At 39.9% G+C, this 13,037-nt stretch overlaps 1 protein-coding gene across 2 annotated transcripts in view; it reads left to right on the top strand.

Annotated features, from left to right (window-relative positions):
- The first annotated feature begins 3,737 nt into the window (after window positions 1-3,737).
- Window positions 3,738-13,037, top strand: part of chrna6 (cholinergic receptor, nicotinic, alpha 6) — a 44,985-nt gene continuing 35,685 nt past the window's right edge. For both annotated transcript variants that reach the window (XM_057844121.1, XM_057844119.1), the window contains exon 1: window positions 3,738-3,897. In XM_057844121.1, coding sequence (XP_057700104.1) covers window positions 3,840-3,897 — 58 coding nt within the window. In that variant the 5' untranslated portion in view covers window positions 3,738-3,839. The remainder of the gene's footprint in view (window positions 3,898-13,037) is intronic.

The raw sequence follows: 13,037 nt of genomic DNA, 5'->3' as shown, positions 1-13,037 counted from the left end.
GGGCAGCGCGGAGGGAAAGGCGATGGTGCATCACACTAAAAAGTCCTGGCAGAAACATTGATTTTCACCTAGTTCTTTCTTGAAGCATCCTCTCTTATAAACTTGGCAAAGGGGAGAATGGCATGATGCCATCCACTGAGGTTTGGTTGGCATTACCAGCATAAACACTTTAGGTCTCTTCATTATGCCTTGCATTCATTATTTATTTTTGTAGTTTTTTTATGCTTGAGTGCGGCAATTACACTAACATGACCTTGGATGATTTCTGAAAAAAGGAAGTGAGGAAACGGACTGATTCGACCAATTTTTAATATTATTGTAATTAAACTAACATGCTCATATACAGGAATTTAATTGTGTTTCCTTTGAAATGATACACAAAGTGCATTCACCTGTCGCTACATTTGGTACACCTGCACTCTCTTGTCTCATTCTTCACGTTCACACTACATGACCTCTAATAATCTATCAAAATTGAAATTTGTTTGTTTAGAATTGCAATTCACATGTAGCTACAGATAGCTACTGTGAAAATGCTTTTAAAAAGGCACTACAATAAGATATTTGTAGTCCTAGCAAAAATAATTTCTCATAGTGTCATTGTTATTGTGTAAAGGAAGTGTTCCGTCAATAATTCTAACCTTATAATGAGATTTATTGATTTAATATTTGTTAGTATACTTAAGTCAAAGTCAATGACTGATTGATGGTGATTACATTCAGAAAATATGAAATGTATTTTTTTCTCCAAGTCTTAAGTTGAAACAAACATAATAGGATGACACAATATACCATCAAAAAAAATGGACAAAGATTTTAAATTAAGAAAATACACCCGCCCTCCCGAAAAAGATAACATAAGACACAAGATAGTTCTTTGGGCTTTGTTATTTTTCCTCACAGTGTGCATTATCTACTGACCAGACACAAATCAATTCAACGTAGCACATCAGATCAATGTAATATTTTGATAAATGTGACTCTTAGAATAAAAAATTCAACGCAAATTTAAGTCAGTCAGTAGCCCCTTTCACATACGCCAAAACACTGTTGAAATCCCAGGATTTAAACAGGCAGCCCTATTATGTGAAAGCAATTTCCACGGTCGACTGACAATCAGATTACGTGGACATTTCACGGGTCGCGTCTTAGTATAATGTCCGGGAAAGTCCCGGGACGAAGCGTATGTGAAAGCAAGCGTTTAAATTCCTGAGTCACAGCACGATGGCTGATGACGTAAATATCATGGCGGGGTGATCGTCATTTCCTCTTTCTTCACAGAAAGACGAAAAGCGGAAAACAAACATCGCACTTATCAACATGACAAGCTGGAAATAGCTAAATTAAACGAAATTAAATTAATACCGGTTAGTAGAGCGGAGGAACAGAGTCCATCGTCCATCTTTGAAAATATGTGGTTTATTTTATTGCCGATGTTAGGGTCTGCAACTGTGAAAACAAGATTGTACCTCAAAGCAGAAAACAACGGAGGGAAGTGTTCAAGGGTTTTACAAAATACAAACAAAAATACACGCCATCGAGGAAAAGGGGGAATAACACAATGGGTCCGTGACAGTAGGTCGACAAAAATCAATAATACTAACCTAAGCGGTAGGCAGCGAGCCAATAAGCCAACAAAACAAATACACTCAAATACTAGCACAACATAAGGGATTTCAAAACAAGGGCAGCAGAGGTGTCAAATGGCGCCCAGCAAGTTATTACCACAGTACTTTTCTCTTGGACCGCTTGGGCTTAAAAACAGTCTTGATGAGCTTGAATTGGCTGCGGTTACGACGTCGGGAACGGTCCCACAAACGGCTCTGTAAAAAAACACGATTTCAACAAAATTGTGACTGCCGACCAAAAATTGCATAATGTCCGGGTTATAAAATCTCACTAGCAGCCTTCCCCGCACAGAGAGCGCCAGTGGGCAACACGGGACAAGTCTGTGAAAGTGTCCAAAGTGTCATTCCTGGGATATCATGCGTGAAAGCAGTGACGCGAGTAAATCCCGCGTCACCCTACACGGGAATTTATGGGATATGTTTTTGAAAGGGGCTTAAGAGACTCAGCAATCTCGCATAGTCGATCACTGCCTATGTTTGAGCTTTGAAATATCCTTCGGTATATTAAAATAACACATTTGTGTTAATGTTGGGCTGTCAAATGCATTGTTTTATAATGGTTTGGAGGCTTCATGATGTTTAATTTTGTGAAATCATGCATTGGATTTGTGCTGTGAAATGTTAACTATAAAACAAAAATAGACTGTAGTTCAGACATCCATTTGTGACTAGAAAAAATATAAAAATACAACTCAAACCAATTCAGTCCCTTCTTGTAATTTGTTTTCTAACCAGTCACTGGAAGCAGTTCAACTTGACTTAGCACACTACTCTACTGATTATCTTGATGACATCCAACCAAGCATGGCAAATTACTGGTGGAACTTAATTAGTGTGATCTGGCGGGGGGAGTCACACAACCACCTGGGGAGATAACGTAAATGCTTGACAGGATAGCACGATGCGAAACTTCGTTCTCAGTGCAGCAGTTTGTGCAAATGTCCCCCCGAATTAATTCTACAGGCAAATTTTGGCATTGAAAGCATCAGAAGGTCCAAAAGCTTGGGTGGCTAGCTCCCTCTTTAGAGGATTCAGAGAAGCTTTAGTAACGGATATTCGGACAGCACAGGCCGGCATCAGTTACAACTGGGTACAAAATAAAATCATCAACCTCTACCACTGATGAGAAGCTCAACAAATGATACTGGCTGGCAGACTGGCGCATTACCATGGGTGAGTTAGTGTGGTCTTTACAAATTAGTCATGCCTTTGTGGATCAAATCCTGCATGAAAGAAAATAAAAATCATTCATAGTGCTAAAAACAAAAGGGTACATCGACATCATACGTTGAGTTTTCTCAGTGTTCTCGTCAGTGGTGGTCATACATCGTTCTTTTCAGTAGCGCATTGTTTGGTGCAGACTGGTCTACCAATTACAAATGACATGCGGGGCGGGCTGCGCTGCAACAAAATTACACTTGTATTGTGTTTTATGCATGAGTGCAGTCTACTGAAATAGGGCCCTTGATCTCAGAACTGTTAAACGGATATGCTAACCAGTCAGCCAATGTGACACCAAGCTGATTGCAATTCTACATAATAAAATGCAAAAAAAGTAAACCAATAGAACAAAACAAAACAACTCGATGTGAATCATAATGATAATAATAAGAATGGAATTGTAAAAACCTTGTAATTACATTAATATGCTTTTTTTTTATTTTTTAAAAGCAATATACAGAGTTCTTAGCAGTTTTAATGAAAGGCTCAGAAGTTTGTTTAGTCAGAAATAATGTACCCAATATTATTATGGTTTCTACAGATTTTGATATTACACACTACAGTACTGCAACGGTAATTTACAAGAGAAAACACCCACCAAAAAAAGCACATTAAAAGTTGGAATGATGCGACCTACTTCTGCTACATATTTAATCTGATGTGTCGTTCCTCTAAAATTTATAGGAGTTATTGATATTATTTTAATTGTATGATAACAATGTATTAGTATTAATTACCAGCAGTATTTTCTTTTTAAATATGTGTGTGTGGAGTGAGATGCAGGGATACAGCAGGGGAGGAGGAGAAGGAGGAGGAGGAGGAGAGGGAGGGGCTCATTCAAGTTTGGATCAGAAAGGAGCGCCCTGGCAAATCCACACCAGCGCTTCTGTACGAGAGACGCGGCTACAGTATCACTTGTCTTCTCACATCAAATTGAACAGAATTGATGCTCTCAGAAAGGCAAAGGAAAGAAAAAAAGACAGATGAGAGATGCATCCAGCTGTAAAATGGACTTTGCTTCTTCTTCTTGGAGGTTTGGTGACGCAAGGTAAGGATTTGTCACTTTTCTCAGTGTATCAGACAGCTACAGAGTAAGAGATGGCAAAAGACGGGTCAGACAACATCTCAAAGTCAGAAATAAGACTGCTACAGTGTATTTCAGTAAAGTATACTTTCTGGTGAGTGTAATTAGCCAATTAATGATGCTAGCTGTAGACAACAAATGAAGCTTTTCTGGGGAGACAGGATCATAATTGGTGTTAACTAGGCCATCAAAATGAAATGCACTGAAGGCAAATGAATTTTGATGAATGCAAATGTTGTTTTGGAGGCATGTGTTGTGATTTCAGGAAACTACATACAGATTACATGATCTAATTCCCTCTTTGCAGCTAATGAGGCTGGGTGGTTTGGGCTTGGAGGGGTGGGGGTTTCAATATGACATTCTTGTCTTTTGAGGAATTTGGTTATTATTGACACTCCTACGAAAGGTTAAAGGCAACAAATTGGAGTTCTATTTAGAATAACCTGTCTAGGTTACAGTTGAGAAGTTTTGACTCAAATTGTGACTTCTCATGCTTGTGTGTGCTTTTATCTGGTGTTTCATCCAACACTTTTGTCCAACATCAGTTGGTAGAGGCTCCAAAATTGCCCATATAATTAACTGGCTTTTGAATATTATTTCTGACTTCCTTGACACCAAAAAGTAGTTGGAAAAAAAATCAATAGCACCTAGCTCTGGTGGTTTTAGCTGGTGTAGAGCTCAATTTTCTTGATTGCTTCAACACCATTGACATTTTTGTAAACAATCCCTCCATTCATTATTATGGTCATGTTTAAATAAATGAAGAATGAGAAAGAAAAACAGCAGTCTCTTGTGGTTAAACTGAAGACTTCAACTGCGGAAAAAATGAGACACTGAGGATTGATAGTACGTTATCAATTGAGTAGAAGGTTTTATCTGCTTTATCAGGGTTTATTGCTGAGGCTGACAGTGTGCGTCTGACCTGCTAATATTCAGCGTAACATAGAGTAGGTAATTATGTGGTGGCATTGTAGAGCATTGATGAAAACATTTGGCAGCAAGGGCATTGATAAATTGTTATCAAGTACCTCATCTATTGCGTGTGACAGATATTTTATTGTTTCTCGTCAACTGCTGCCCATTTTTTAATCCATATGTTGACCCAGTGTGAATGGTGTGTGCTTCCCCGCCCTCTGTCAACATGATACGACAGTATAGAGCCAAAAAAACAAAAGAATAATAATACAATAATTTTTATGTAAATTTAATAATTTGAATTTATTATTAAATAAATAATTCAAATTATGTTAGGTGGCGGCTGAGTGGTTAGCACGTTTGCCTCACAGTTCTGAGATCAAGGGTTCAATCCTGGGCTTCGGCCTTCCTGTGTGGAGTTTGCATGTTCTCCCCGTGCCTGCGTGGGTTTTTTCTGGGAACTCCGGTTTCCTCCCACATCCCAAAAACATGCATGGTAGGCTGATTGAACGCTCTAAATTGTCTGTAGGTATGAGTGTGTGCGTGAATGGTTGTATGTCTCCTTGTGCCCTCCGATTGGCTGGCAACCAGTTCCGGGTGTCCCCTGCCTACTGCCCGTAGTTAGCTGGGATAGGCTCCAGCACCTCCGCGACCCTCATGAGGAAAAGCGGCATGGAAAATGAATGAATGAATTATATTAGGAGTGGACAATTTTTAAGATTGACATTGCCGATTGAAGCATTTTTTACACTGATCTTGGCGATAAAGCCTTGCCATATTTAATTGACCATATGCAGATGCAAGACAAGGCAAATTTATTTGTATAGCACAATTCAACACAAGGCAAATCAAAGTGCTTTGCATCACATGAAGATCATAAAAATCACATTAGATCAAAAGAGAATCAAAACAAACAAAATCGAAACAGGAAATAAAATTATACCTAAAAATTACATTAAATAACGGATAGAATTAAAACAACATTCTGTACTAGCTGCAGCTTCCTGACTAATTTTTTTATTATTATCAAGACACGTAAATATACCATTGCAGAAGTCCAAACTACTGAAACTGAATGCATGCATAAGTTTTTTCATGTCTTGTTGAGTCCCCTTAATTCTGGCTATAAAAGACTAGACCTTGACAAGAAGGCCTTATAAGAGTTGTACCAACACCACACTATCAATGTAGAACCGGTGGGGGAATCCCAATGCAGAAAACAGGGGAGCAGAGGGAAGACGCCAAGTTTATTTAGCACATGAGGATTGCTCAGGCGACAGGAGGAGTGGTTGCGGTGGGCACCGTTGATGCCAACGTGGGTAGCTGGTGGTTGTCGGGTTGACGGTTCACCGGGTGATAAGTGGAGGTATCCGAGGGGCGCGTTGATCAGGCCTTGGTTACGAAAAAAGTAAATATTGAATATATTGGGCTTCAATATAAATATACAGTGGTACCTCAACATACGATCACTTCGACACACAATCTTTTCGACATCCGACATAAAATTTGACTCGCCATTTGTTTCTACATCCGACGACATGCTCGAAATACGACGACATGACAGCACCGCAGATGAACGCACGACAGATTTTCTTGTGTGAGAAATCAACACAGATTTCAAAAAGGTTGGTACAGGTGGTGAAACAAGGAAAAAGGTGAGGCTTACCTTCTAAATGAAGATGCAGATTATAGAGAAATATGAGCGTGGGGTGCGCATCTGTGAACTGGCTCAACAATACATCTCGATGGTCCTCTTCCAACCACCGTTCGCCAGTCTTTATAAGTTAAGGTGACAATTATTATTGTGGTAACATCGCCAAAGAAATCGCCAGCTTCGTCACGTTTTGATCATTTATTTCACAATTTATCCAACACATGACGCCTACCGCAGTTTACAGTGTTCTCAAGAAAATATTGAAAACGAAAGTAAACTCAAGTTCATCCCTCTCTCTCTGTCACGTCAGCCAAGCGGTGCATTCAGGTACAGCAAAAAACGTCCGCCATATTAGAACCCGATTCATTACATTATTACAGGAATTATTATTAATATCATTATTATATTATTGTGATTTTTATTCAATAATATATTTGTTTTGCTATGTGTAATTGCCATTTGTAATAGCACTAGCAGTATTTATTAAGGATATAGTGTTGGTTTTTGAGCTGTGAAACGAATTAATGGAATTATAATGTATTCCTATGGGAAAATCCTGGTCGACATACGACCATTTCGATTTACAACCAAGGTCCTGGAACGAATTAACTTTGTATGTTGAGGTACCACTGTATACTGGACTGTCTCAGAAAATTAGAATACACAATATTCTAATTTTCTGAGACAGTCCTGTATATTGTTCTATGTAAAGGACGTCAGCCAAGGTCGGCCCCCCACATTTTTACCACGCCAAATCTGGTCCCCTTTGCAAAAAGTTTGGACACCCCTGCTTTAAATGGTGGATTAATGTACAGGACTGTCTCAGAAAATTAGAATATTGTGTATTCTAATTTTCTGAGACAGTCCAGTATATAATAGGAGCGAGAGAAACAACTGACAGAGAATTCTGACAAGTTGATCGGGCGACATGGTGGTGCGTCCGCTGGGCTTTTAAAGCTGGCTGATGGTAACTGCTCACAGCTGCGGCCACTCCACCCGTCTATCGTCAGACCTGTAATCAGGCAAACTCCCCTCACCTGGGGCTGAGGAAGGAGGGGCATAGACCCTAACAATCAAAGTCAAAGGCTTGCCCGGGACCAGAACTCAACGAGACCAGGAAAAGACGAAGACCTTCGGGAGTTTAGAATCAGACCAAGATGAGCCGAGATTTTGTTAGGGTTGCAGTCATTTTCAGAGTGGTAGATTGTTTGGAACACAAAAGTTGAATGTATTTGTTGTTTTGTCAAATTGTTCCCTTAAATATACAGTAATACATTGGAAAAATAACAGGTCAATGCTGGTTTTGATCGTTCCTGACAAAAAAATTTGAGTCCGCTTAGCCGGCCCACTTTGAGACAGAGGTAAGACCAAGACCTTCAAAATGTGGAAGAACTTGGACCATGGTGCAGTTTGCAATAGTACCATAGCTGAAATCACATACCTTTTTGCACATAACAGGGTTCCTTAGCAATGAAATCTTGTTTGGTTAGCATCACAGTCTGTGGTTGGCAGTACGTCAGCTAAAATGTGTCGGGGTTCAACATTGAGCAATGAGGAGCGGAATGTCTACTGTCCTTGTAAAATGAACGTGGCATGAAAAGCCTCTGATGCTCCAAATTTCCTGCAAACGCTTGTATTTGAATAATAGGAATAATTCAACAGCACGTTTGCAGTACTCTGGAACTCCATGATTGTTTTCTTCTATTACTCCACCCAGACCGTTTTGTCCAATGATTGAACAATTTTTGCACATGTGTAGGTTTGTTGTCAAATCCTGGGTCACTGTGATTAGGAACCGCATCAGCGAAGTCCGGAGCAAATGTTTTTTTGTGCGGACCAAAGAAAGTATACTATGGCATTTCCTGGTGTGAATACGCTCTTACAAGACTAGACAAAACCACAGTAAAATATATAGAAGCCTTGTGTACTCAAAAGTTTTAAAACGACAGTACCCAGCTGTTAAACCCACAGTGTTCACAGTGAAGTATTCTGTGCCACCATTGAAACATGTAGGAGGTTGGGTTACGCTCTGGGGCTGCTTTGCTACATCTAGTACTGGGTGTCTCCAATCTTTGGTGGGTACAATGGAATCTGAAGACAATATGTTGTATGTATTCCAGAAAGAAATGGACTGTACTGTGTCAGAAAGCTTTGAGTCAGTTGTAGGGCATGTATCTTGCTGCTTGCTACCTATAACCCAGCTGAAATATCCAAGAATGGCAAAGGGCTAAGAGCAAAACATTATTCTTTTTCTGAAGAGGCCTTCTGTGAGCCCTGATATAGATCCTATTGAACATTAGTGGAAGGATTTGAAACATGCTTTCATAAGAACGTAACCTTCAAACATGAAATATCTGAAGCAGTTTGCTCATGAAGAGTGGATAAAAATAACAGCTGGGTGCAGAAGTCTCGTTAAATGTCCTTTAATTACAATTAAATTGACAAGTACTTTGTCGCTGGGGCAAACACTATAGGGTGCACCATTTGTACCCTTTGAACAGAGTTCATGAAGGGAACTTTACGATGTCTAGTGTACATGTTCTATCCTTGATGATACTGCCCCAGTGACAAGTATTAGTATAGAAGTGCCAATTAAAAATATCAAAACAGTTTATTTTCCTCTCCACCCCAAGCAGGTCAAATCAATCAAGTCATCATCATAATCAAGGGGTTGATTTATTAGGAGAAGATGTTTGTGAAATGATAGCTAATCCGTTAATATATTTGTTTTACATGTAATGTACATACATACAACACAAAAGTTTAAAAAATGTGGCCATATCACATGAAGTTCACTTTTGTTTGGATGCAGACGAGGCCCTGTTTAAGGACTGTATTTGAATGCATGACTGACGAGCCAGTCAGTGAACTGCGCAATACAACAATGATATATGCGTGTGTGTGTGTCTGTGTTTGTGTAGCTGTGCGCTAACAGGGATTATATCACCAGAACATTTATAGAGCAGAACACAGAACAGAAGGGGCATGGCTAAGCACCAAGTGACTCATGGACAAATGTGTTGAAAATACCTCATAAACAGTTGTTGTTATAAGCCCCTTCTATTAACACTACATCTAACTTGAATAGTATGCCGTTCTGTCAACGTCAAGATATTTACACTAGGAGTGCAACGGTTTGCGGTTCAAAGCCGAACCGTACGGTTCGCCCTGTACGATTCAATACGCCTTTATGAACCGCGCCTTTTCGGTTTTGCAATTAATTTATTCCGAACGCTTGTGGAATGAATTGGTCGAGCTCTGTGTGCGACGTTAAGCACAGCTGTGGAGAAATTCCCGCCCCACCGCAAGTAAATGTCCGATCACTGTCAAGCACCTGTGTAATAGAAGCCGAGTAACGCCCTCTCTCGCTTACGAGCGAAGTGAAAGTGAAACAAGAAAGAAAACAAAAAGCTATGGCGAGCGGAGTAGTAGAGAGACCGAATTTTGAGGAAGCACTGACTTCTTTCAAATCTGCGGTGTGGCAACATTTTGGTTTCCCCGTGGACTACAATGCGGTGGGAGAGAAAATAGGAGGGAGAGAAAATATTGAAAAAAAAAAAACAATTTGCAAGCATTGCTCAGCGCTTGTTCCCTATGCTAATGGCAACACCTATAACATGACTCCGGCACCTCAGCCGGCATCACCCACAGATATCACTTTCTCAGAGCAGGACAACCCCGGAGATGACACCAGTGAAAACACACGGCGGGCTTCGTTAGTTTATTTGCAACGCTTGACCCGCGTTACATTGTTCCCTCGCGGACATATTTCTCCAGCAACGTATTCCCTGACATTTATGAAATGGCACGCAAAGCCATCGAAGGTGACTTCGCTAAAGCACATAGTTTCGTCGTACGTTACCTTCAAATTCTGTACGTTTTTCGTGCATTACGTTTGTTTTCCTCGTTCGTTAATACGTTGTTTGAATGACGCGAGAAAAGTCAGAAGCACGGTGAGGGAAGAGTGTTTGTTGTGACGCTATAGCAAACGCGACGCTAGGCTAGGTGGCTCCAGTATTTCCTGGCTGTAGCTGACAGCCTACAACCTACGCCTAGATATCTCATGCATATAGAACTAGATGCGAAATGACAGACTCGTTAGCGTTAGTAAACAGCCGCCATTTTAGAGCAGTAAACTTCTCAGAAAGGCTCCGTTGTAGTGAACCTTCCTAGTGAACCTAAGTAACTTTTTATCTAAAATGCTCCTAAATCGGCAAAATCTTGACATGAGTCTAAATGATGAAACAGTTTTAAAATGTTCACGCGTCAAAAGTAGACAGAAAGGAACTAATGCAAAAACGGGAGCAATTTTATCAACTTTAACGGTTGATTCAGAACATTGAATGACCTCCAAACATAGCAAAAGTTACTATGTCTTTTTTGGTGTTTTTTTTTTGAAAAAAATGAAAAAAAAAACCAACATGAAAGGTAACACCAGTTACTTTGCCTAGTAACTTTTTTACTACTGTGTGTGTATTTCAGTAGTCAGTCAATAAACTAGCCAAAGAGCTAAGAGGCATTTTAACAGTCGAACATGTTTAGATTTTAAGTGTTTATTTTCTTTAAAGCAAAATAAAGGCAATTAAAAAAAAAAAAATGCAAAAAGCAAACCGAAACCGAACCTAACCCGTGACCCCAAAACCGAGGTTCAAACCGAACTGTGGGCTAACTGAACCGTTGCACCCCTAATTTACACCTGACATGACATTTTCCTGCCAAGTACTACTACATGCTCTCCAAATTTCACATTATGATGCTTGGTCCTGACAATTTCAGTTTCTTGACCCCCAAACAGAATAACATGACCTTTACTTGGCTCTATAAAAAGACGGATTTTTTTTTATCAAGACCTGTAAATATACCGTTGCAATAGTCCAATCTACTGAAAATGAATGCATGCATAAGTTTTTCCACATCTTGTTGAATCAGAAGCCCCTTAATTCTGGCTATATGTTTTAGGTGGTAATAAGCAGATTTAGTGACAGAATTTAGATGGCTATCAAATTTTAGGTCTGAGTCAATAATTACGCCAGGATTTCTACTTGATTTGTAGCTGTAAGTGACATTGTGCTAAGGTGCCTGCTTTAAATTGTACTTTTATATACAGTTGTGGTCAAAAGTTTACATACACTTGTGAAGAACATAATGTCATGGCTCTCTTGAGTTTCCAGTTATTTCTACAACTCTGATTTTTCTCTGATAGAGTGATTGGAACAGATACTTCTTTGTCACAAAAAACATTCATAAAGTTTGGTTCTTTTATGACTTTATTATGGGTGAATAGAAAAAAGTGATCAAATCTGCTGGGTCAAAAATATACATACAGCAGCGCTAATATTTGGTAACATGTCCCTTGGCCATTTTCACTTCAATTAGGCGCTTTTGGTAGCCATCCACAAGCTTCTGGCAAGCTTCTGGTTGAATCTTTGACACCTCCTCTTGACAGAATTTGTGCAGTTCAGTTAAATTTGATGGCTTTCTGACATGGACTTGTTTCTTCAGCATTGTCCACAAGTTCTCAATGGGGTTTAAGTCAGGACTTTGGGAAGGCCATTCGAAAACCTTAATTCTAGCCTGATTTAGCCATTCCATTACCACTTTTGATGTGTGTTTGGGGTCATTGTCCTGTTGGAACACCCAACTGCGCCCAAGACCCAATCTTCGGGCTGATGACGTTAGGTTATCTTGAAGAATTTGAAGGTAATCCTCCTTCTTCATTATCCCATTTACTCTCTGTAAAGCACCAGTTCCATTGGCAGCAAAACAGCCCCACAGCATAATACTACCACCACCGTGCTTGACGGTAGGCATGGTGTACTTGGGGTTAAAGGCCTCACCTTTTCTCCTCCAAACATATTGCTGGGCATTGTGGCCAAACAGCTCGATTTTTGTTTCGTCTGACCACAGCACTTTCCTCCAGAAGGTCTTATCTTTGTCCATGTGATCAGCAGCAAACTTCAGTCGAGCCTTAAGGTACCGCTTTAGGAGCAAGGGCTTCCTTCTTGCACGGCAGCCTCTCAGTCCATGGAGATGCAAAACACGCTTGACTGTGGACACTGACACCTGTGTTCCAGCAGCTTCTAATTCTTGGCAGATCTGCTTTTTGGTGATTCTCGGCTGAGTCTTCACCCTCCTGACCAATTTTCTCTCAGCGGCAGGTGATAGCTTGCGTTTTCTTCCTGATCGTGGTAGTGACAAAACAGTGCCATACACTTTATACTTACAAACAATTGTTTGCACTGTTGCTCTTGGGACCTGCAGCTGCTTTGAAATGGCTCCAAGTGACTTTCCTGACTTGTTAAGTCAATAATTCGCTTTTTTAGATCCATGTATGTATATCTTTGACCCAGCAGATTCGATCACTTTTTCTGTTAACCCATAATAAAGTCATAAAAGAACCAAACTTCATGAATGTTTTTTGTGACAAAGAAGTATCTGTTCCAATCACTCTATCGGAGAAAAATCAGAGTTGTAGAAATAACTGGAAACTCAAGAGAGCCATGACATTATGTTCTTCACAAGTGTATGTAAACTT

Source organism: Corythoichthys intestinalis, chromosome 8 (genome assembly GCF_030265065.1).
Source record: "Corythoichthys intestinalis isolate RoL2023-P3 chromosome 8, ASM3026506v1, whole genome shotgun sequence".
In the NCBI taxonomy this organism is placed as follows: Eukaryota; Metazoa; Chordata; class Actinopteri; order Syngnathiformes; family Syngnathidae; genus Corythoichthys; species Corythoichthys intestinalis.
Note: the sequence above shows the minus strand (reverse complement) of the source record. Positions and strands in the feature narration are given on the sequence as shown.